Source organism: Lutjanus erythropterus, chromosome 24, assembly GCF_056507025.1.
Source record: "Lutjanus erythropterus isolate fLutEry1 chromosome 24, fLutEry1.hap2, whole genome shotgun sequence".
Taxonomy (NCBI): Eukaryota; Metazoa; Chordata; class Actinopteri; order Lutjaniformes; family Lutjanidae; genus Lutjanus; species Lutjanus erythropterus.
The window spans coordinates 8,614,651-8,641,502 of record NC_139340.1 but is presented as its reverse complement, the minus strand read 5'-3'; the positions used below and the strand labels follow the sequence as shown (position 1 = coordinate 8,641,502).

The 26,852-nt window shown below is 40.6% G+C and overlaps 1 protein-coding gene across 4 annotated transcripts in view; it reads left to right on the top strand.

Annotated features, from left to right (window-relative positions):
* ncam2a (neural cell adhesion molecule 2a) overlaps positions 1-26,852 on the top strand; it is a 356,551-nt gene that overhangs the window by 220,765 nt on the left and 108,934 nt on the right. For all 4 annotated transcript variants that reach the window (XM_084713912.1, XM_084713913.1, XM_084713911.1 and 1 more), the window contains exon 2: positions 19,467-19,541. In XM_084713912.1, the coding sequence (XP_084570038.1) occupies positions 19,467-19,541 (75 nt within the window). The remainder of the gene's footprint in view (positions 1-19,466; positions 19,542-26,852) is intronic.

The window sequence follows — 26,852 nt, the reverse complement described above, 5'->3', positions numbered from 1 at the left end:
AGTTTTTATCCATGACTTTAGAACGTATAACATTGTTTTGCTTGAGGATCTCAGGAAGCACATTAGGTCATAAAAGGGGAGAGCTATAGCACATCTGTAGACTTTGTAGTTCTCTTGTAGTTTTGTCCTTTTGCTGCAACTTTTGAAAATAAATGTAGTGATTTTGTCTAAAAGTTTAAAGTAAAATGTGAGGATGACATCTGAAGTCCCACGGTGCATGACAGCAGCACCGTGTTGATTAATCATTATGCTATTTCACCATGTGTGGGTCGCTTGCAAAAAGATGTCAATGCCCATTGACCGGGCTGACTCTGCCTCTTGATCCTGATCCTAGAAATAATGTGCAGTGGCTCCGGAGGGGTCAGGAAGAAGAGAGGAAGAGAAAGTTTTGAGTAATATTTATACTGGCATGATTCGACTCGATGGCGCCCGGTCCTGGCATCCGAAATTCCTGGTTGGCCGGGCCTCGGTGACAGTTGGTGGCAGCTTCTGTCAGGAGCGCCGCATGGACAACCACGAAAACTGTCAGAGAGAGCAGGAGAAAAAGAGCGGGGGAGTGAACAACAGACAGACATGATATCCGAAGAGGAATCAGAAAAGGTGAACAGGCAATTCATTGCACAATGAAGCAAGGAAAGGGAAAGATGAAAGGCTCTGACTTGAGTAAAATTAAGGGTGATAGGTAGAAAGGGAAATAGAAATACAAAAGTGTGCAGGAGTGGGAGGAATTGGACAAGTTGAAAAGTGAATAATACAGGTTGAGCCTTTGATGCACGGATCTTAAGATCAGAGACGTGAATGACATTAGCTCAGACTTTTTTGGTGTGCCAAGTCTAATGAAAAAATTATTCTCATCATTAGCCTTGTTCTTTGTAGGAAAAGTCACATTTGACTCGTCATCGGTGGATTTATGAATGTGGGATTTTTAATCACCCCTTCTTGAAAAGTGGGACAAATATTAATAGTAAAATTCATACCAACATCCCAGTTCTGTTTTTTTGGTGAAAATGTATACTTTAGTGGTTCATGTATATGAAATATATGTTATTTATCAAATGGTTTGGTTTGCTTTCTAATTTTTAAACTTGGTTTGTGCCAGAAAACACCCTCATCCCAAACAAGAGTTCACAACTTCAAACCATAAAAAAGTATTAAAAGTTTTAAAAGTATCAAACTAACAGTACTAACTGATATGGTTTAAAAGCCAAGAGTTTGATCTTTTAAAACATATTTTTCCATCTTAATTGAAGAGTAAAAATCAAAACCGCCACAAAATATATTTTTGTGTAAATTCTCAAGAATGAGTGTAATATTAATTTACTGTACACGTCATTGTATTTTTTGTTTGCAACTTCACAGCCATGTCAGCTGCATGAAATTTTAATGGAATTCAATTCAAAAGCCACACGACAACATACAATAATAACACAAATGCATAAAATGATAAATTAATAATATATATAGACAAAAAAATAATCCAAACACATAAAATCCTACCTTATCCTTGGTGCATATTCATCACCAGATCAATGTAATTGGGATTTAGAATCCAATCCAATTCATTCTGAAATTGAGAGCACAGCATTATCCCATTCAGACTCCGGAAAATGAGTGTAATTCCGTTTACAGTGCAGAGAATTACATTTAGCAGGGAATTCCAGCTTTAATGGTCTGGGCCGGTATTGTCGTGGGACGTACCCTCCCAATTAGGGAGACTGTTGACCTTAAACCTTTGAATTTCATTGCAGAAAGGCTGGAAGAAGACGTTTCAGCCTGGCCCCACTCCCCCTCGCCATAATCCCCAGAGTCTCCTCTCTAAGGCCTGGCAGGAGCCAGTGACCTCTCCTTTGTGACTGAATTAATCCGCGGGCCTGAGATAATGGCCATGTCACAGCCAGTGGCGGGATGTGGCAGGAGAATAATCAGCCCACCGCCGTGCCATTTCAATCCCTGCGGCAATGATCGCTTCGCCACAGAAAGAAAAAAAAAAAAAAAAACACGTTTCCTTGCTCATTCTGCAGCGTGCATGAAATGAGAATTAAGATTACAGCCCGCTCAGACGTAGCAGATGGGCTCACCTCAGTGGTTGGTTTAGATGCTTCACTCTGGTTTTTGGCACAAGATGGTTTTGGAGATGGATGTTTTTGGAGGTATTTTGCCCTTTTTATGTACCTTAAACATATTGAACCAGCAGAGGTCACTCACTAGAGAACAGATGTCCACCAAGCAACAGATGCTGAAGCACCTACTGCAATGCATCCTCAACCGCCAGATGCAACCAGCAGATATTTACAAAGTTTTGAATAAGGTTTGATCCATATAACGTCAGAAAGTTGTGAAAAATGTTTTGGTTTATTAGTTTGTCCAGCTGTTTCTTCCTTTGTTGTGTCTTGTCTTGCATTGAAAAACTTACTGAAATCAAAGTCTGACAGTATCATCAGCTGAATGTACTTCAAGTAAAAGTAGTCATGTTGCAGTAAAATGTTCCCTGTTGGTTTTATTATGTTTATTATGTGGCTGATCTTATTTTAACTACTTTCTAAGCCACTGATGGCTAGTTTAATCTACAGCAATGCATTATGGTTTATAAGATCGTCATGTGTCTGTAGCATCACTGTCCTGTGAGATGTGAGGTTAGCTGTGGACAGCTCCAGCTCTGTTGGTCATGCACACAGATAAAATCTTATATCTTGTCACATATTAAGACATACTAATAAATTTCACATACTGTTGCAGCACGCTAAATAGCATGCCAGTGGTTGAGTGTGGGCTAAAGCTATCACTTGTAAAAATGCTAAGCCAGCATCAACCAAGACAGTGAAAAAGTCCCAGTTATCATGCACACACACACACACACACACACACACAAATAGAAATCTAATTTCTTGTTGTTAAAAATGTTGCTTCATATGTTTGCAAGTGAGGATTTATAGCAACAGTCAAATAGTTTTTAGCACGATTGTTCTTTTTGGTCGGCCTGACGGGCAGAATTGCATACTGTCAAAGTGAGTCTGACTAGCCAGCTGAGACCAAATAACAGTCTGCTCAAAGAACAGGGAGTAGCTCCCAGCTGGGGATGAAACACCAGTGTGTGTGTATATCTTGTGCTTGGGAGACAGCAGAATTGTAAATCTTTACTTTGTGTTGAGGACTTCTGCTTGAGCTGTTGTTCGACCACTGTGAACATTTTGAGTCCGAGTAACTGCAGAAACAAAAAAGTTTCACGTTAGTGCAACAGGGGGAAAAATGCAGTGACAGGAGCTCTTATGACAAATCATGCTCCAGTCATCTGCTCCTAACCCTTTGTCCCATAAAAATGAGTCTGAATTCAGTAGCCTTCCTTGATGGAAACCTTAGGTCGTCAGTGCAGATGAACTCGTGGTCTCTGTGGAGGAAAGTACAGGAGGAAAAGGAAAAGTGTACAGCATATCAAAAGCAGAGGTCCCTTTGCGAGAAAAAAAGGACCAAAGTGCAACCAAGTCCCTTAATTAAGCCACAAACTGTGCGGTTGTTGCAGTGGGGAGATTTTTGTTCTCACTGTGCCTGAAAATATGTGTGAAGGTACCATGGCTGATTACACCCGGTCAACACTCTTTCTGCATGTGTTCAGCTGCTCACAAGTCCCAGATCACCTTCAGAGGCACTAATCGAGCCTCGTGCGAATATCCAAATGTTGCAAAAATACCTACTGCTGTTATAATAATGAGCTGTTGTTAAAGTTTTTGCTCCCAGTGTGATAGCCGGCACAACTGTTTGGTAACCGTGGTAATTAGGGTTAGGACCTGAAGCCATTATAGACGAACAGTTCTGTCTTCCAATCCTAGCTGAGCAGCGGAAATGTGTTTTGCATAAGCATCCTAACTTCCCAAAATCTTAAATTAACTGTGAAGCTTTCCTAACTTTCACGTTTCCACCTGTAGTCATTAACTTACTAACTAGCCAACAGTAGTGTTTGCTAACAGTAGCCAATGGTAGTGTTTGGTAACAGCAGTCTTTGCTAACTGTAGCTAACAGTAGAGACGGCAGAGATTTAGTTAGTGTTGTTGTAAAAAAAAAAGGTCATTTTTTGTTTCCATTTTGAAAAACAACCGTTACAAAGTTGTGTAGCTCTGCAAGATGAGGAAAAATTATCAGCTGCTAAATCTCCCTCCATTCCTCTACACTTCCAAACCCATCTGTGCAGCCCACAGCCTGTCAGTCTGTCACCAGGGCACAATGAAACAAACTGTTGTATGTGTCTCAGAGGAATTTGATCCTGTTTTGCTGTTGTTGTTGCTATCACAGTGCTTGTATGCTGTGAAATTTCCCTGCAGCATGAATTTCACATACTATTCATATTGAGGGTTTGAACGTAGTAACTCACATACTGTTGCAGCATGTTAACGCTAGCTGTGACTGCTGCAGGGGGCTTGGCTTGCAGGCTATTAGTGTGTTTTGTGTTTGACTAGGTTTCCTCAAGTTAGACTGGAAAGAAAAGTAACAAGTTTGGGAATACACTGTTCGTTTGCAATTATAAACACACTAGTTCTTGTGATTGGTTTGCTTTAAAAATGGCATTATCCCCACAAACAGCTGGCAGAGCAGAATGCCTGAACAAAGAGAGGGTTTACTTCTATTTTTATTTGCTTCTTTCTGAGAGTTAAAGTGAAGAGAAGGAGTGTAGGATGGTGGCAGAGTGGCGTCAATAGCAAACCTTTTTCTTGCTTCATGTTTTGAGTAAATCTGACGGGCAAAACGCCTACATACCTTCGCTGGAAGGCTCTTTCTGCTGACAGTGTCCCACAGTAATTCTCGGTGTTTGAGGCTGCTCTGCCTCGTCATGACACTCATCCTCTATTTGCATTCTGCTCGTTTGATTGTATGGCCTGAAACTGCCATTTCTCTCACAAGATGGCAGAATAAAACACATTTGACTTGATATAATGAGGTCTTTTTCATGTAGAAGTAATGATTATTCATGATGGCGAGTTCTTTCCATACACACTACATTGCATTGCTCATGTGTCTGCTTCTTACAAATGTTGGACCTTCACCTACGAGACTTCCCTCAGCAGTGCCTGGAAATCAGATACTGCCTCCAAGGCCTTTAGGTTTTATTACTGAATCACTCTTCGCCGAACTCAATCGAGTCACCTCCTCCCACTGAAGCGCAAAGCCTCCCATCACTCGTGGGTTTGCCCATCTCAGTGTGCTTACAGAGGGCCAGCGGAGATAATCAGCTGAGCTCAGTCGGCCCATTGACAAGATCAATATAGGATGTTTGTTTGAATGGCAGGAAATTTTGTATTTCACAGGGATCATCTTAAGCAAACCTCTCGCCCACCTCTGTTCAGTCCATTCTCTTGACGACGAGAAAGCGTTTTTACTCCGTCAGCGCCACAGCTTATAGCTGTGACTGATGTTTTTCCAGACAAAAGATGCGGCTGCAGCAGCCATGAGAATCTGTGGCAGCCTTTAAAGGGGTTGTTCATCCCAAAGTCAAAATCACACCGTGTAGTGTTACCAGACAATCGGAGATCGTGCCACCTCCCCCTCAACTGGAAATTTCTCAGTGCAGAGTGGCTGGTTGAATAGCGGCAAAAGCGTCCAGGAACAAACCTTCACCCTTTTCATTTTTTGAAGGACACGTCTTAGCAGAAACAATGCTCTGCTCACATTTAAGCACATGATGTCACAACCACTAAAACTCTCTAATTGTTTCCACCCACTTTTAGCAACAAAAGCTGTGAAGATGTCTTCAGTCTCTGTTGAGCGACATGTTTGGAGACTAACCTTTGAGACTTCGGATTGTTCTATTTCTCCATCTAGACTGTTTTGTTATGAGTTGCTGAGTTTTGGAGAGATTTCTGCCTTTTCTTGAATATAATGGAACAATCTGCACTTGGCTTGTTTTGCTTAAAGCGCCCAAACAAATTTGAAAAACTTGACAGCATGGTCACTTTGCCAAAATCACGACTGGGTTACTCAAGATCATTCAAATCAATCGATTATTGTGAATAACAACCGTGAGCAGCAAAAGTGACATTTCCTCCTATGATGTTACAATAATAGTGACGTCTGATTGGCCTTTGATGTCGCGTACGCCGATGACATTAACCTATGGTTTTAAAACGTCCTTTTCCCGCCGACCTACAGGACACTGTTTGGAAACTGAAGTCCGCAGTGAGGCATTGCTGCGCGACACCAAAGTGGCAGGGGCGGCCTCTCATTAATATATATTTAATTAGCTTGTCTGTATTCAGAAAAATGGCCGGTCATTTTAATTGGCTTTATTACCATAATTATTTGACGGGAACCTTTTCGTCTTGATGGATGACCTTATTAATACGTAGAAGAAACTGCCACAATCCTCGGAAACCGAGCAGCTCAAGTGACTCATTAACACTGTCAGCGCTGCTCTACTTATTCTGTTCTATTCATGTTCGGCGCGTACACCTGATCAACACATCATTAACATTCAAGGCTGACATATAGACCGGCGAGGTGGATGGATAGACGCCTTGATGTCGAATGCCTCGGCACAGTTTTAAATAAAATGTTCCAGCTCGGCATTGTTAAGTTCTTTATGAGAGCACTTGAAGATAAAAGTGGAATAACTGCAACTCAAGTTGATAGAATCACTTTTATCACCGTTAAGAGGAGGCAGATTCTTTTTCAATTTGCACATCTTGCTAAGGTATGACTATTATACCCAGTCCTGAGAAAGAAAGGCTGTGTGGGAAAGAATTGAAGTCAAATGTAGGGCGGTGTGCGCAAGCAAATCATCCTGTCTTGAGTGACATAGCTGGATTTATTGCGGCCCCACACTCCCCTCAGCTGCTTGCTGATGTTGGCATATGCAGAAAACCACACTCGCTGATGTTGCCATGTGCAGAAGCAGGTTGCAGCTTGAGGAAAAGAAGGAAAGAAAAAGGATACAATGGAAGAAAATGAGAAACAGAAATGGTAGATAAGAAAAAAAATAAGACTAATAGATTAGACACAGGACTCAGAGAATAAGGAAAAATAAAAATAGTAAAGAAATGGTCAAAGCTTTGGTATAATTTCCACTGGAGCGTCATTCTGTTTTGGAAAACAGAATGCAGATAAGGGCATTATCTTGCACCTATGTTTACAGCGGCCATTTTTCTTATGTTTCCATAAATATGAATACAATATCTGAGTAAATGGGATTTACTCTGTCACAGCGGGATGCTCCAGTTCCTGCGCAATCTCGGATAGAAATCACCTCTGTGATGGAGGATAAAGAAGACAGAGGTTATGAGACAATACCCAGGTCATACTGGAGTCAATGTTTGCCTGAGAGGTCCTGTAGGATGTCTATGAATATTTTTGTGCTTGCGTTTTCTTATATTATCCTCTAAACATCTGAATTTGCATTCCTGCCTGTGTGTGTTCCTTGTGCACACGGCGGTGTCATTTGGCGGATCACTTTGCACACCTCCCAGCACCTTTGACATCTCAAAGCTCTGATTGCAAGGTAGCAATTGAAAAGCAGAATTGAAACCCTGGCCGTTAACCCCCCCTTATTTCTATCATGGCCGATGATTGCCTTGCCACTTGGAGCTCGGCTTTATTCCCTTCTGGCAACTAATCTGCCCTCTGACACAGCCTCAATTGTCTGACTGGCTCTCAACAGGTTTAGTGGTCGATTTGTGGACAGAATGGTCCTTTAGGAATATCACTGCCATCGTCTTACAGCTTTCAGACCAACTTCTTAGCCTCTGATGTCTGACATTTTGCTCGAGTTGTTTTGATGAAAGCGATCTCACTGGTAAAAAGCGCCGTTTATTCGCCACCTGGAAAAAAAAAAAACCTTTTGACTTACCTTTGTGAGGATTTCCTCATAAGTTTTTCAGATGTCAAACATTTGGGCATCACAACAAATTCATCAATAATAATCTGCAAAAACTACTGTACTGGAAGTCCTGCAAACTTCAGTGGATGTTGATGAAGAGCAACAAGGTCTCTTACTTAAACAACTTTATATATTTGAGAAAGAAAATGTTTCACCAGGATTCAAAGCAAGCAGCTGTTATGTGTTAGTTTCGTGAACTATTATATTTTATTTTTTCTGTTATGTTTTAGAATTATTTTTTAATATTTTACTGAGGCGATCAAACTTTAATGTGTTTTTCTTTCCAATCCAATGCACTATACGATAAAAGACGAGCTCTTTTTCCAGCTTTTAGTCACAGAGCTGATAAAAGAAATACCTTTTTCCTTTGAGAGCAGCCGAGCAGCTCTGGGAGCTCTGTGACCTGTTATGGACCTTGCTGTAGGCTCCATTATTATTAAAAACATTAAAATACAATTTTGCCTTAATTCATAATCACAAAGACAACCTCAACTTGTAATGAGAACTTTGGTTTAAAATATTTATTGCTCCAATAAATGCAAGTAGCACAGATGATTTAGGGGAGTGTAGTGTAACTAATGACTTTTATTAGGAAGTAAAAGGTAGAGTAAGTCAATGCTTTTAAGGAAAAGTGATTCTCACACACATTTCAGGCACATCTGAGGAAACTTTTGTGCAATCATATTTTGATTTTCTTTGAAAAAAAAAAAAAAAAAAAGTGCTTTTCCCTACGGCTCATTTCATTAATTCACTAAGTGGCCCAAGGGCTGCGTGCATAATTTCTCCAGTCTGCTGAAATGATGAGCAACAAACGCCAAAATGAAAAAAAAGAAAAAATCCAGTTGATCAAACCTTCAGAATTCAATGAAGCCTGCAAAGTTTTTATTGTCATATGAGTGGCCTCGTGCTTCAGATGTCCGCGGGCAGTCTGCATATTTTGAATCCTGTATCACTGCTGGCTTTGTTAATTAGAGATAAAGGCTAACAGGAGTAACTCATACATACATATAACACCCAATCTTGAGACTTTTTAAAATTTCTAAACCTGCTTTGTTAAAGAAAACACCTTTGTCCCTTCAAACTATTTAAAAAATCTGTTAAAAGCCTTCAAAATCCTAAAAAAACTAACAATACAATAACATAGGTATTAAATGTGCAAGAATACAACTCCAGCACGAGCAAACTTTCTATTTTTCATCAAATTCATTAAATAATATTGCTTTCAGGCCTGCTGCTCCATTCACACTGAGCTTGGAGGAATGATAGGTGCAGCCAAGAGTATTTGGTGACGGCGGAAGTCGGTGCCAAGATGGCGACCGCGGGGTCCGCTGAGAGGAGCGGCAGCAGGCTGGGCAAACTGCGTTGCACAAACCTCTGTATGAGCTCCACAGCTGGCTGTTTGTTTTACAAACTGACCACAGGAGAACACAGACGCATCCAGAGCAACACAAAATCCAGCCTCTATTTTTGACTAAGACTGTTAACTCACTACAGATAAAGGTTTATTAACATTCGCCGTCATCTAACAGCAAATTGAAAACTAAAGTGGCCACGATTATTTTCATAGTTGATTAATCGATTCATAGTTTTTTGTGCGTCAGTCGTCGTTTCTTAAAGCCAAACATGACATCCTCAAATATCTTGCTTTATTCACAACCCAAAGATATTTAATTTAGTGTCATAGAGGAGTAAAGAAACAAAAAAACACAGTTAAGAGTCTGAAATCAGAAAATTTTGCCTTTTTTTCTTAAAAAAATACTCAAACCAATTAATCAATTATCAAAATAGTTGGCAGTTAATTTAATAATCAATTAAGTGATTAATAGTTGCAGCTCTAAAAAAAAATTACATTTTTCTACCCTGTGAGACGTTGACTCTGTCAGATTTTCCATTAAATTTAATAAAAAATGTTATTAAGCGGAGGCTGACCCGTTAGAAGTTTGATTTTCTCAGCATAACTGAAGAGTAAAACTCAAAACCCTCAAAATACAGTTTACAGTTTCAGACAAACTTATTGGGTTTTTTTTCCATCTGGAGAGAGAAAGAGACTGTATATGAAATGAGCAAAAAACGTCATTTTAGCAACCTGCTAGATAAGATCAAGTTGCATTTTCTTGCTAATTGGCAAAAGATTTCACATCTGTCTGACACTAAACATCTGTGTATTTGCATGTTGCTGCACATACCTGACGTTTTATGGTTTTGGGGATGTGCATAGAGAGAGGTCCATCATGGCCACCGCTGCCTGAGGCGTAAGAAGCTTAAGGAAACAGACATAAATCGCGAAGCAGTTGGTGAGCGAAAAGCAGAGATACAGAGAAGGTGTGCGGCAGAGAGAAGGGGGGAAGATAATAGGTAGCTGTGGGTTGTGCCTGAGACTGTACACGTGGGCTGATACTGTATGTCGGCACGATTGGATATGGTTGGCTGAGTAGAGCCAGCGCTCTCCTCTCCTCTCCTCTCCTCTTCCCTCCTCTCTCCTCGCCTCTCCAGCATGAAAGCAGACTTGTTATGCGGCGAGACAGATATATAGGACGAGGGACGCCGGGACCCAGAAACATACAGGGAAGAGTCGAGAGACTCCAAAGCAACTTCACATGAATCCGCAGACAAAGTTGGTAACAGCTAATTCACAGGAGCTTACTTTATTGTGTGAAATCAAACACCATGGTAATGTAATATGTGTATTCACGGCTTTCTGCAAGCAGCAGAGAAAATTAATATGAGAAAAAATATATTGTCTGTTGCTATGAAACATAATTTACTCCTCACTTCCCTCCAATAGTATTTCTCCGATTCAGTGTGTTGCCTCACAGGCTCAGGTCATCATGGATATTATCTTTTTTCTATCTCCCTGCATTACATCAAAGTTCAATGTACTCCATCTCCCAGCATTCAATGCTCCCTGTTATTCTGTTAATTTGTAGGGACACTGGTTGTTTTTAACCGCAGTGAGTCAGTCCAGTGCATTCAGTTAGTAATTGAATCGCTCATCAATGGAATAATGGCAAAAAGTGGGCATTAAATGGTGGCTTTTCCAGTCAGATTCAGCAGCTGAATGAACAATTGATCATATTTCAACAAGTGAAATACAAAATAGCAACTGAACAGAATTTAAAAAACATCTTAGCTCTTATGTTTGTAGTTTTGGCCACCATTCCTCAGGGTAAGGGATTACTACCAACGTTTTCAAGCATGAGTCGGCCATTAGACAAGGTATGCAACTGCCTGGAGCCCCCAACTAGCCATGATGTTTAATACACAGAAAAGTTGTGTGCAGCCATACATTAATGTCATGAAGTAAAACGGTGAATATTTCCCTCAGAAATATGATTGATTAAAAAGGGAAATTGTACTTGAGTGAATGCATTTAAAAACGAAATAAGTCACTTTTGATTTGACCTACAAAACATATTGTCCAGTCCATCCAGTGTCCTGTGAGGTAAAACGACTGTTTCTGTCTGTCTTATTATATAACAGTGGTTTCCTGTCAGAAAAGGCTCCAAATATAAGTTATAAGAAAAGAAAGCGTGGTATGTTATACAAAGCGAGGCAAATTTGTGATTTTGGGTTGTATAAAGTAAATAAAAACTACAAAATACAGACTCACGCTTTAACAGACAGGAATTTTCCTTTAACAAAGAAAGCACTGACATTGGCACTATTCCTCGGCGCCTCGTGCCACGGCTCACCTGAGAGACTTTGCAGCTTTAAAGAACGCTGACTGTTTTGTTGAGTGTTTTTGAAGCTAATTCCTTCCTGGAAAGCCTTTTTTCTGCCTCTGCTAACACCTTTGAAGAAACGCATAAGGCACACAGGTTTGGGTGAATACAAAACATAGTACAGTAATTAGTATTTTATCTCCTTCCTTCCTTTGCTCTCGCTCTACCCACTCTTTTACCTCTTGTCTTTGTCTCCGTCTCTGTGGTACAGGGGAAGAATTCCCTTTAACTCCTCCACAAAATCACAGACAATTAAAGCAGAGCATTTTTTTGCCTAAGGGCCTATCTGCTCTGTGTGCTTAATACACTCACACACAAACACACAGCCTCCCACCCAGCCTCCCACACATGCAGAAATTAAGATATACTGCACACATACACCCCCTTACACGCTTTTACATGTACAACCACATCAACAAACGCACAAAGGCACGTTCTCTCCGGTGCATTTTATTTGGCCATGGCTTTAATGGGGCTTTTTATGGAGAACAGGATTACAGAATCACATCCCTCTTTCTCCGCCAGCTGATTGGACACTCTCCGCTCTGTCATTCAAACAGTGAATTTAGCCTGCACACTGCTAAATGCAACGGTGCGTTTAGCCCCCCTTTAGCCTGGTCTAGATTTAGTTACACTGACTTAGCTGCTGGCAAGTTTCGCGCCCTGTTGCGCTGGGGTCCAGATGTCGCTGAATCATGTCACCGGGCCAGCTCAGTCAGCACCTCCTCCGCTACCGACCTCAACGACCTCCATCTGAGGAATATAATGATTTGGCTTTGTTACAAGAAGTTTCAAACAGAGTCTTACACAATGAAAGCAGCATGAGACTGAACTTAAAATGGTAGTAAAATGTGAACTTCAAATCCAAAATTGATGTGACTTGATGTCACACACTGATGTTCTTTTCTTTTCTTTACTATGAATCAAAGGAAAGAGCAAACTGATTAGTGCTGCCACTATTTAAACATGCTTCATCGATTTTCTCAAACCACACGGGGGGCAGTGCAACAAGCTGTAGGCTAAACAACACAGTTACCGTGTTTGAACAAGGAGCAACATTTATTTGGAGCTGTGTTTCCGGCCACCTGGCGAAGGAAATATCTGGAACTTTAGCTGCAAAATGCTGCAGGATGTCCACCAGATAGTCGTTAACTTTGTGTGCCATTTGGTGCTGTGTAGGTAGCCTCGACTTGGTTTCTCAGAGCCTTCCTGCTGCTGATGAGAGAGCTGTGGACTTTAAACTTGGGTTGGGTACTGAAAAAATGAGCTAGTAGCTACCTTAAACACAAAATGCCAAACTAAACAGTCTTAAGTGTGGCTGTATTTCACCTGCACGTCCAACAAACGTGTAAAATCAGTAGAAAAGCAGAGGGATGCACCATGCTGGGCTGCTTGTTTGACACCACACCAAAATCATCAGGCAGCAGTGTGGACATCCCTGGCTCTAGAGATGAGGAACACTGATTTATGCTGTAGAGACCACTGACAATGATGACAGCAGACTTTCCACAAGTTTGCAATGATAATATCTCTGCAACAATCCTATAATAATCCCCAGGCATTGGTCCCGTTTAAAACTATTGTATCAGGGGAAAAAAAAACAAAGAATACTAGCAATGAGCTGAAAAATGCTAAAACGCTGCAGAATTGGATGGTAGTCTCCTTTAGTGGGTTGTAAGGGATCTCCAGCAAAAGGAGGAGTGAAATATTTTAACTTTTAGATTTTGGGGGGGGAGTGTGAACAACAAAGGAAGAAATAGGGTTGGCTCTTTTGATTGATTGCACTTTTTATAATAATAATAATAATAATAATGTCTGAAATCTGTGGTTTCATATGAATGTCTGCAGTTGACCCTTCGCTAAGACCCTCCTCTGAACAACAACTGTCCAATCGTAACTTAGCAACTGTAACTAGGCCCTGCAGGCCTGTCAAGCGTTTGCTTTTCTGCAGTCTTTCAAAACTGCAAAACACAAGAGTACACACAGGAGCACACACATTGCAAACATTAGCATGTCCGACGAACTACCCTGCAGTCTACTGGAACGTTACCTCCAGCCAAACTTGCTGATATCGCTGCATTTGCCAGAACTGTGCTTTTTCCCAGAGGTTACATCGGGACGAGTTACGTGTGGGAGTTGAGGAGGAGGATGTGCGCTGATGAATAACTGAAGTGAGCCATCAACGAATCTCTCTCTGGCTAGCTGTCTTCGGTCTAAGCCAGGTTAGCTTAGCTTTTACTCCGGCTCACTTCCTGGGGCGATCGTGGTCTGGGTGGGCGTTTTCAAGGTCCGCTGCACTAATTTAGTCCATGCACTTCCTTTTCGCATGTTAATGAGTGTATGTCTGTCAGCCTGCTTTTGTTTTCTTTTGTAGAGAAGTAAAGAAAAAAAATTACTGCCAGTTTCAATGTTCAGCGTGAGAATAAAAGCAGACTTAGCAAAATTAACTAAGGAGGGATTGTGCAGCTCCTTAACTTAATTTCTGCATTGCATTGTGGGAGAATAATGCCTATCAGCAGCACTCCCAAACAGTTATGAGTAATTGTATCACTAGTTTTCCAGTGTAAACACACTATACACTCAAAACCTGCTTAGAATTACATACAGTTACTGTCTACACACACATGTAGTGTGTCATTGGATGCAAATCCTGCTCTGGTGTTGATTAATCATGTCTATTTAACCCGGTGCCCTTCCACACTGCCTGCCTCTGACTTAAGGCAGATTCCAATCAGCACTTCAAGTAGTTTAACGGTTTTCAATTATTAATTGATCCCGGTCTGTTCATGCTGTATGTGATTGATCACGTAATAAGTTGCTCACAAAAGCCAGCGGGCAAAAGAAAAATGGCCTGAGCTTTTTCTGTGCTGCCAGAGTCACTGGTGTGAATCATATAATTAAGTTCAACCTGGAAAATATAACCGTTCAGTTGGCATTTTTAAGCTGAAAACACACAACAGTCCCCACAGCGAATATACATTGACATTTTAATGAGAATGCTGACTGGATGTGAAATATGACACGGGAGAATTTGTTTATTCAACACTGTCTCGCCTGGTGGGGACACAAAGAGACATGCTAATTATATCAATTTTCAGAAATGGAATGTTTTCAGCTGCGTTCGCCTGCTTATTACAGAGCCTGGGTCAATATGTTATGAGCCTGGTAGCAATTATCAGCTCCAATTATTAGCTCCTCTGAGAAGCGTCGGAGACAAGCAAAATAAGACAACAGACGAAACCATTGATTGCCATTTGTAATGTGTCTGAGATGGTCGATACCACACATGACTGCCAGCCCGCCTCACAACACTGGCACTTGAATAATTCCAGCATCAATTATAAATTTCCCAAACTCGGAGAAAAGTTTGAAAGGCAGGGCTCTGTCTAGAAAGTAGAAAAGAAAGAAAGACAAACAGACACACCTCTTTCAGTAATTGCGGAGGAAGACATTTAAGCCCTAAGTGTTCCAGTAAACAAATCTAAAAAAAAGATCTTTGATTATATCACACCGCTGATACTGTTTATGTCACAGCAGCCACATTGATATGAGATAGTAGTCAAAACTCACAGACTGCTTAAATACACAGGTCATCTTTTGATATAAGAAACCTATATATGTGCATTAATTAATAATTCAGTTGATATACTTTAACTAATAAGGACAAGACTAATTGCCACACCGCAAAAATCAATATTAAGTCATTTTAACCCTGTGTATCATATGTCAGGCATTGTATGCATTCAAAGCCTGCTTATGTTTTTGCAGAAGACAAGACAACTAGTGTAGTGGATTTTAATTATTTTAATTAAGTTAAAAGTAATTTTACATGTAAATCTTTAAAAAATGCAACAGAGAGAAGTGTCATGACTGATCCAACCAATCAAAAATGCTTCTAAAATTTTTGTATTGAGCGCCCCTATAGCTCAGTCGGTAGGGCGTGCGCACCATGTATTGAGGCTGTTAGTCCTCTGCAGCGGCTGCCGTTTGGAATCCCGCCTGTGGCTCATTTGCTGCATGTTCACCCCCCCTTTCCTGTCATACCTTCAGCTGTCACTGTCAATAAAGGCAAAAATGCCCAAAAAATAACCTTTAAAATTTTTGTATTAAAGCATGATAGTGTTTGGTTTGCAGGTTAAGTGTAAACAGGTATTAATACATTAAAGGTTGCAGTATTGATATCATTATAAGACATGAAAAAGTGGTATCATGCCGTCCCTACGTCCCTATGTTTTAAATGCAGAGAAATCTCTAATTTAGTCAAGGTGACGGGACGTTTCCTGCTAGCCGTTGTGATACCTTCCTGGAAAATACAGAATACGTTTGATAATGAGGAAGGAATTTGGCAAACATGACAAAATGTGACATGAATAAATCTTTACCTCGTCCGTGAACATGATATCTCTCTGAGTCACATCAGATACGCCACGGTGGTTGTGTAAAAGTGAAGATAACAACCTGCAGAATTTACACATTGTGCAGACAGACAAATAGAAAACTGAACAAAACACTGATATACTAGTGGCACACCTTTACATTCACAATGTACGTGTGTCATCCATACATATGTGTATGGATGTGTCATCCATACATGGATGACCCATATATGTGTATACGTGCATACACTTTCCTGCATGCATACACAATCATGCATATGATACACGTATGCATCATTTATGTAAGTAGATGCATACATACATCCCAATCTAACACACGTGTGCATGTTGCTCTGACTGTGTCTGTTGAGGTGTGCAGTCATTGCATCAGGATAAAAAACATCTGCAGTGGTGCTTATGTTCTCATTAACCAGGGCAGGTTATGCTGTTGTAGATTTGTACATTACAAATTGAGGCAATACAGTGGAAGGAACACCCAAAATTAACTTTTCAACTCTCCAAGAATGCTACTGAGCATGTGCAGAGCGAATGACATCACTCTGGCATGTTTTTAATGGAGGAATTGAGTGTGTTACAGCTGCCCCTGGTTACAGTTTCCCCCCCTGTGCCCCCTACTTTTTAAGCAGAGCCTTTCCAGTGAGCCATCATGCACAGTAGCAGAACTCACCTTGGAATATAAAACATTTGGTAACACCTGTGTTTACCCGACTATTTCGTGTCAGAATGGCAGCTGTGAAAAGGGTCTGTTGGAACAGAAACGAGACTGAACACCGTTAGATTGAATGCACACGTGCAGTGCTTATATTTTATTGTGTTTTGTAGTGTATTTGTTGATGCCTGACGAGTGTTAAGTGTGATCTGTATGAGGATATCAGTTCTCCATTGATTCTGTGTGTGTGCGTGATTCCCTGAGCCTGTGCTGGTGCCTGTTCAGCGCTGTAACAGCTGAAAATGATCAAATTCATTGATAAGGCAGCTCCAAAACCTCATCAATGCAGCCTCCTCAAGCGAAGGTGGCAGTGCCCCTCTACTGCCATCTATAGGCAGCCTCGGCTCATGACAGATGGGCCCCAGTGATAACTGCTGTAGAGCTTCTGCAGCTTCAGTGCTGTTGGCTGCAGCCATCTTTTCCCCCCGAGAAGCTGCAGATAATCATTTCATCATTTCCTCAATTATTGACAGGCGCTCTGAGTTTCGCTGCTCGGTTTCCAGCGTTGTAGGGAGAATTAACATCCATTTAGAGTATTGTAAAGTGTGCGTGCGAGTGATAATGTGTGTGTTTAGAGTTTGAGCCTGACTAGATTTGCAGCTCGTCAGGGCTGAGAGTGAGGAGCTCGGATATGACAGGCTCATCAAATATCCTGCTTCGCTCAGAGCTGTGGCAAGACTCCCGCTGCGTCAAGAGACTCTGGCCTAAAAATGACCCCCTCCCCACTGAGTTGCCAATCATTACTCATCACATTAGACATCTAGAGGCCTTCTCCACTACGTCTTGCTGTGCTGCCATTCAAACACACTCTTCCTTTGTTTGATTCTCTTAGTATCTACAACTCCTCTGCTGCCTTTCTGTCTCTTTCTCGCATTTGACAAATTCATGTCAGCCAAGATCGTGCCACACTTCCATTCAGCTAACTACCTTTCACTTCAGCCTCACAAAACTTCCCCTGGAGCCCCCATTGTGTGGCGTTATAGTGCCGCTTACAATAGACCCGCACAGACAAATGGCCTTTGATTGTAGCTTGACTCTGCAAATTTTGTGGCACTGCCACCAACTGCAAGGCTTTCTTCCATTTTTACTGTGTCGTGAAGGTGAATGGATGTTTTCCACAGACTTTTGTGGTTTGCTTTTTTCTGCACCAGTGCGTGTCATGCTTCTTAATATGTTACACTGTAAAACATCATACAGGAATTTAGTAGAATCAACTAATCTTATTTATTTAATCATGTTTTATTTGTTCATGTTGATAAAGCTTACACTTTCTAGTATTTTTTTCAGAGCACTGAAGAACTTATAACATTTGACTTGAACTGATTGAATCAACTCATTGCGTTGAGTTTCTAAAGAAACATGATCAGCATATCAGCCGACTAGCATGCACTGTTTGAGTTAAAACTCTCCTGACACCCGTCTTTTGTATAGTTTGAAGAAAACATATGTGATGGAAACTTACTGTGTGTCTTGATTTTCACAATAATGAAAATACTGCAATCCCTAATGGTTAGTGATGAATTACACTTAAATTTTAATAAATTCAGGAGCAGTTCCACATATTGTCTTTGTGCCAGTGCTTGAACAAAGTAGGTCCAACAAGAGCAGCTGTGAGCTCTTTGTCTGAAATAAAGAACTGATTCTTCAGACAGAGAAAATCTAAATTTGTTTATGTGGTTTACTTCTATCGTTGTAGATCTGAATTGTCAACTTTGACAAACTTAAGATAGCAGTTTGAATGAACTTGAGTACATGAGTTGATCTGAATATTAATGTTAAGTTTGACAAACTTAAGATAGCAACTTGAGTGAACTTCATAACCATGTTGATGTGACAAATTAGCATTTAGTTGAGTAAACTAAACTCAGACTTTGCTGTTGTTGCTTTACTTTTGCAAGTTTTCTCAACTTTTTGCAGGGTGACTCAAGAGTTGTTGGATCAACTTAATATCTCTAGCTAACTGAACATGTTTTTTTCAAGTACAACTGAATTAATATCAAGTTTATTTGACTGGAAGCACTTATTTCATTTGAGTCATTACAAAATTACCTCAGCTTGTCTTCAGCCAACTTTTAAACTTTTAATGCAACCAGGACACCAATATTTATTTGAACAAATAAGGGTTTTTATGCCTTTGTTTTTTTTACACTTTGACAATGTGAAGAACTATGCAAGACAAGAAAAATACTGGCTGAATACTTCAGTTATCTCCTGATCACTGCTATTTCTCAGCAGTCATTGTTCAATACATATAGCATTGTCAGGAGTGATAACTGCTGAGGCTGAAAGAATGCCATTCATTGTGAAACTGACAAGCTCATCACAAACATCCTAATTGCAGGTATCAAGCAAATCACTGTATGGAGAAATAGCTCAGTTGTTCTGTTGAACAGAAACTTTGAAAAAAGTTTGGACAAAAATATATGAATTGTTCTTTTCAGCAAGGACAATGCATCTCATGCTAGCCGCAGAACGTGGGTCATTTCTGAGAAGCTTCTTATTCTTATAGAAGAGTATTTTTATGTAAGCCTGGCACGTTAATGGTGGCATACAATAGAAAATGCTCCTTGATGATATAAAAATCTGCCACAAAGAGGGAAATGAGCCACAATGCTTAAGACGCAGATGCTTTTTGAGAGCAATTTTACATTATTATGTGTCTCCAGTCCAGCAAATGTTGAAAATCCTTTGTGTTTTCCATTCTTAAGAGTGAAATAACTAATCTGTTTTCTTCCTTTTCTCCTTCTATGTCCCTCTGTTCCTTTCGTTCTCTATTACAGCCGCCCTGCAGGTGTCCATATCCTTGAACAAAGTGGAGTTGAGTGTCGGAGAGTCCAAGTTCTTCATCTGCACAGGTACAAATGCTGCACGCTGCTGGTTTTTATGTGTATGCGCTGTGTTCCAGTGTTTTTGGAGGCAGGTCAGAGATGCAGCGGGGGGGCCTTAAATCAGCCCGTGTGAAGTCTGTTTGTTGTTTGTATGGCAGCGAATGCAACACAGTCCACGCTGTCCATATGGTGAGTGACTCTCTGACCCAACGGTGACTGGATCCACACCAGGGGACGCCCCGTTCCTCTCGTCCCTCCTCCCCATTGTCCTCTCTGAACGGTATATCAACACTCAGAGAGCCTGACGCCCGTGCCAGTGGCTCGGTAGGGTGGCAACACACTCTGGCAGGCACCGGCCCGCCTCCTGCTGGCTGCCTCTTCTCTCCTGCCAACCCACTCAGCGTGGAGCTAACAGCCAAGGGAGTAGAGTCACACTGGGAGGAGCATCGAGGGGGTGTGGAGGTCTAACATGTGCCGAGCAGGACAGAATGGCGCCGTAGAGGAATAGAGGTGAATGGACTCAGACTGGCAGGGATTGAAAGGGAAAGGTAGAAGCTTTTATTGTGAAATGACAGAACTGAGAAGTATGGAAAAGGCTTTGAGGCGAAAGAGTGTTGGAGGTGGGAGATAAGTAGCCACCATCCACCGTCAAAAGTGCGTGGGAGGAAGTGTCTGTGTCACTCTGTGCTTTCTTTTGCCCTTTTCCACCACGGGCTGCCGTGTTTTTATGGCAAAAACATTCACATGCAGGTATGCCAACTGGAGTGGGCTGAAAAGGAAGGCAGAACAGTCAGAGGCAAAAAGCAAAAGCCTGTAAACATATAAATAAAGAACGAGTTTTTTAAAAAAGTGGCTTGTTGGCTTTACGTTGCCAAATCTCATTGTATGAATCAGGTCTACATAAATATGGATTAGACAGAAAGTAAGACGAAAGTAAGACGAGGCACAGACAGGCAGCTGCATTGTATGTTGATTCATGGTTTTGGGCTGTTTGTGAGGAGAACAGAGAGGTGAGTGTGTTGTTCTTGAGAGAAAGGAACCTGGGTGAAATCAATCCTCTTGTTCGATACAAATCTTTCTTGTTTCAAAAGTTTGCCAGGAACAATTGGCAGCAGGGTAAAATGATCGAACACCTCATTTTTTTTCCAGGAGAGCGCAACTTTCTTTCTTGTTGTTCAGACAAGCTGTTTGAGGTCAAAATGAGGCATGTCGACATGATAGCCTGGAGGAGGATGGCGAGCATCACGACTATGTAAACTCTTTAAACTAAAAACACCCTCACACTTCACCTAAAAAGTCCAGTGTGTAAGATTTAAGGGGATTTATTGGCAGAATATGGATATTCATGTTTTCATTACACTGCAAAAAAAAAGAGCCTCCACTAGATATTTGAGTTTTGAATCAAAGTTTGAAAGTTTAGGTATTTCTTCATGTCTTTTGCAGCCACCATAGTTTCCCCCAACACACTTAGACAGGAAGGAGGAGGTTTAGGCGAACAGTATTTTGAATAATCATGTTTAATGCAACAATCAAAGTTAAAGTTTGGAAAAAGAAAACTTTATTGAAGAACTTAACAGATCGTACTGGCAGCAGAAACGAACAGTCCTGCAACTTTCATCAGATTTTTGAGTCAAATCATTGGAAAAAACAAAGACAGATGAGCTTCTCAGTAATTAATGGGTGTGACAGGAACAAATTTTTCTACCAAAATTCACACGACAGATTCCTTGCTTATATATTTATTTATTTTTTGCCAGTTTTCTTGTCAGGAGTTTGAAGCGTGTGTCAGTTTGTTGGTGAAAAGATGATTCAGATTTAAGCAACACTTGACTCAGAAGAAGCTAATGACAGTTGTGGTGTTTTGTCTCGTGTTGCCTGGTCACTGTCAATCAAATCTGATTAAACCACACTCACACAGCCCTGACAGAGAAGATTTGCCTTTATTATACTACTGATAGATCATGACTGAGGCGTTTATTTCTAAATTTGAACTTTGTGTGTTGCTTATTTGTCAAACCTGAGTAGTTTCGCTGGACATTCATATTTATTCTTTCTAATTTTACTGCAGGAGTTTGAAGCGTGTGTCAAATTGTCGGTGACAAGATTATTCAGATTTAAGCAACACCTGACTCAGAAGAAGTTAATGACAGTTGTGGTGTTTTGTCTCGTGTTGTCTGGTCACTGTCAGTCAAATCTGATCAAACCACACTCACACAGCCCTGATAAAGCAATTTGTTCATGATTATATTCTTGATAGATGATGACTGAGGCTGTTTTTTTTCCAAACTTGAACATTAGTTGTTGTTTATTTGTTAACAGATATTTCATATTGAGTGAAATACTACTGTTAGTCGTCCCAGATGAGCCCCCACTTTGTTAAACCCGACCCTTAGACGGTCCCGTTGGGGCAAACAACACTCCACTATTGACTCAAATAAACCACAGCAAAGACACCTTTAAAAAGAAGCGGATCAATGGGATGTATTAAACCAGTAACCAAGAAAAAAAAGGAGTCAATATGTAAGTTAAAAGCAATACAAAAAACAAACAGGCTGAGAAGCACTAACACCAGCAGTCCTCGTGTCATTAGCCTCCGTCTTCTGCTGCTGGCTCAGTTGCGTTCAAGTACCTCACTCAGGCCAGATGCACCTCATTAGCAATCAAGTGGGCGGAGACAGACGAGGAAAAAGGGACACACATACAGCCGTAACGCTGGCAGACCAATATTTATTCAGTAGCTGTTATGAAGCTTTTGAAAATATGAAGTGATGCTCCTGAAGGACTCCTCCTCCGCCACGATGGCTTTAGGTGAGAATGGAGAAGAAACACTACCAACGCTAATTTTGTCAACAAGGAAAACAAATCAACACAACCTGGAAGCGCCTTGCAGTAGCTTAAAGAGATTTTGCAGGACTTCTGTTGTGTAGAGGAGGATTTTCACAGGCTGGTAATAGTATTTTTACTTTATTAAAGTAAATTAAAGTAAACGTCTTCCATCGCTGATCATAAAACACATAAAATTATGCATTTTCCAGCTCGTTCACGTCAAAAACAGCAGCTTATGAGTACGACGCTGTTGGTTCTCCTATTGAGAATAGGACCTCTGGCATTATGTCTTAAAATTTTATTGTATGCTGTGCATATGGAGGTCAGACTTTCATCCAGGAGATGAGAGGTCTTTTATTTTGAAAATCTGCACATGCAAAACCATACTTATATTTTGAAAATCTACCAAGACGTTGTATTTTTCTTATTGCTGGCTTTACTGCAGAGCCGTGCACATGCAAAAGTGACACCAGAGGGGCACCTGCAGCATCATAGTGTGAAGCTGCTGTATTTGGTGAATTGGGAGCAAGAACGCGTTTCATTCTCTCTATATTCTGTTAAAACATGAAAAGTTACAGTTTCTGATCATCAAGGCTGAGGACTGTATGAATGTTATGAATCACAGAGTATCTATTCATGTATTCTTTCCTTTAGAATGAAATGTGAGAGGTCCATCCAGCGATATTAGCTTTGAGCTACCACCTCACTGTACACAATGACTTTACTTCACAGCGAAGAGCTCTGAAGTGATGTTTTGCGGCGAAGATTTGAATCGAGGCCGAGGCATGGGTGGGAGACAGAGAAGAAGCTGGGGTCAGGAAGGAGACAAAAGGAAAACAATGAGTGAGAGGCGGAGAGAAAAAAACAGGTGAAGTGAGCCGCGGAGCAGGAGGGAGGGAACCGCTTCAGATACTGTCTTTAGAAAATAGTTGGCTCTAAGTGGTCTGCGAGAGGGAGAGAAAAACTGCAATCGTGTTTGTGTCACCTTGCACCTCGAGTGAATTCATTCCTTGTTTGTTTGTTTTCATCATCGCTGTGGCAGAGGTCAGGAGCATCTCTATGATAAATGCATACAATGAGAGAAATGAGCATTTTCTGCAACAACGTACGTGTCCTCAACATCATAATGGCGTGTGTTGACTAAGCTGTATTCTATAGGTGCACTTAGTGAGATAAATGTGACCATATGTTTCATCTGTAGTGTTTGCTGATGCTGCAGTGGGGCAAAAATCAGCATCTGATCTTGTAGCACTAATACAACAACATACAGATGTGTATAACAGTGGTTCCTAACCTTTTTTCTGAAGGGACCTCTTTCAAATTGTGTAGTACGCCCGGGTTTTGTCTTTTTAGTCCACAAAACACCAAAACAAGGTTGCAGAATCTCCCGAACAAGTAGCCCAAGTTTACTTGAAAGACATCATTTACACAATGTTTTAGCCTGAAGCCTCACTGTCTATCTGATGCATATTCTGACTTTTGTTGATGTGCATCCTATCTGGTAAAATATGAGGATACATATTATATTACGATAGCATATACATATTTATTTTTGTCCTGTGTGTCTTTCAGATATGACCTTATGTCATGTCTGGAAATAGCTCAATATGTATCTCAAATACTGATTGTATGTCTGGTATATCTGCATGTATCAGTGCACAAACAAATGCAGTCTCTGTTTACTTCATATATGGCTGAAAGTCATATCTTTACTCTGGATTCTCTAGAGAATACGGATCATTCTCAGTGTATATTTTGTGAAATATCTTGGATACAACCACAGGAATGCAATTAAATGCTTTTCAAAGTTGTCTGTAGAATTCGGTAATATTACATTATGTTGTCCCCTCATTCATTTTAGTTGGCATATTTCTTCTGTCAGCCGTGGCATGAAGGATAAAATGATTGTTATCGTCATAACTTTGTAAAATCCTTCCTTGTAGTATTATATTATATACCACTGTGTCGTGTTTTGGCACCTGATAAGCTTCCACACCTATAGAGTTTTTACACAAACTCAGACTCCTGGATGTATTTCATCGTCTCAGTGGTATCTGATACAGTTTTAATATCATTTTTAAACTCATCATATCATTCACTGACCCATGGTGCTCTGTATGGAAGCATCTCCGTTTGTTTCCATGTGGTTTCTCCTCTCATAATAAATTTGTCACCAACTGTGTATTACTCAATATAACCTCATGCAGTACACTGTAAAAATAAACACTTTGTTTTAACTTCCTTAAAACTTTAAGTTAACTAAATTTGAAAAAAACAAAAGACACGTTTATCTCCAACAATGCATGCTGGGAAGTCTGCTAATATGCTGATAATGCTTCTTAAGAAACTCAATTAAAATAAAACTTGCATTTTTCCGTTAAACGTACAATATGTAAATTATCTCTCTAAAACAATAACAAAAGATGTAGTTGATAATCACATAGCATGGGATGATGGGAGTTGTTGTTTTTACTTGTAAACGATCACCATAACTGATGAAAATCTATCTGACATGACTCAGGCAGAAGTTGTGTTTGTAGACGAGCTAATGTTAAAGTTTTATTCAAGTTGCGTTTAGTCACAACTTCCTTCCTTTCCCTCTGACTCATTGGACGTATCCCGTGTTTTCCTGGAAGTTCTAGCAGGAAACACACCATTATTTTGAAAAAACTGTGTGATTTCTCTGTTTGACCATTGTTGGAAACATCTGGGATAACTCTACAAAATATATCAGATATACTTAGTGTTTTTTAGACATTTTAGTGTGGAAATGTTACATGTTATAGCTATAAGTTAGTGAGAAAAGATTATTTGAGTCCACTAAATTCCAGTATGATTTGTGTAAATAGAAATCTAATGACATATTCTATGAAATTGTGAGGTGTCAACAAAAACTTCACAACAAATGTAAATGACAGAAAACCAGACTCATAATTATAAAAAGTCATTTTCTCTAGGTACCCATCTTTGTATTCAGCTTTAAAATGGTCAGTTAGGTCTTTTGTAAGAAAACACACAAACAAAAAAAGCTTTTTCTGATGTAAAATAGGTCTCCTGTTAGTGTTAAATGAACCTGAGCTCATGGCGTTGCAAATAAGGCAGTTGATAAACTGGTGTTTAGGTGTGTGTTTAACCTCCCCTATGACTGAGGTGGCAGAAAGCCAGAACAAGTGTTGGCTGCAAAATAAAACAGAGGCGGCTACAAAGGCGGCCTCGATAGTCCAACCAGATCCAACAGCTATTATGTTTCCATGCGGTTTTCTACTAACTAGGGCAGCGTAGGTCACAGAGCAGCGTCTGTCCCCGTGGACCAACGCTGACCCATTGGCGAGACATTACAGAGCAGATAAAGATGGAAAACGGAGACAGAGACAGATATGTACCCGATAATTTTGACATCATATACATGCTGACCAGTGTGATTCCCTCCTTGCTCAGCTCTTGTTTCTGTCTCTGCTATCTGCTTCCCCGGAGACCTGAATCAATTACTACCATGGCTCCGGTGCCAGCCACCGTAGGGACGTGGGAGTGTTTCGGCTTGCGCTCGGCTAATTTTGGCGCCATGGGGCACGTCTAGTCAATAATCCGCCTTGTGCAGGAGGCTTGGATCGCTTCAATATTTCAGCTGCTTTATATTGCTCCCTCACTGCTAAGGAGGATCATAAACATCTGAGAGACCTCCCAGATACAAAGCTTTGCTGCTTGGCCTGCTCTTGTTTAAAGTTTTATTTCTGTGTGCAATTCAAAATCAACCCGAAACCGAGAGGAGCTGTTGGTTTCACGAGCAGCCAACAAAAGTCAGCTGTCAGTCAGTTGTGTGGGCATTTGGTAACATGAACATGAATGTTAATAACTGCTGTCAGTGACTGTTTGCCTTTGTCATGACAACTTGACATTACTTGACACTGGTCATCATGAGACCATTATAAGTGTGTCATGAATATTTTCCTTGAGCTCACGTACTGTCAGCTGCTTTCGTAATTGTGTCATGAATAATTTCCTGGATTTAAAGCGAAGTGATACCATTTGGACTTGTCATAAAGATGTCATTGGATGTCATAAGGCCAGTTTCATTACAGAGTACAGTGCTGAAGTGCTCTGAGACTGACAGAGGCCAGTTTGACAACAGGGAATACAGTACCAAGGTGGTTTTCTTCCCAGGTTTGACTCCTGTTAACTTGGATCAGCTAATTAGGCAGCTAGCTCCACGATGAACCAAACTAACTCAGTAGATAGCAACTAGATTTGTGTAGCAACAATTAAACTATCTGACCGCTGTCTGTCCATCAGATAACTCTGTAAATCACCTTGGTACTGTACTCTGCCATCAAACTGGCCTTATAAACTTTTATGACATGTTTATGACAAGTCCAAATGGTATTGATGTGGAGCAGAGGCATCTTGAATCACCCTGAAGGGGTTTAATTCTCAGTGTTGACTATTATTACACTGCCATTTACTAAAGAAACGCAATCATTCGGCACAAAATGTTAATTTTAAAATGATTTTATG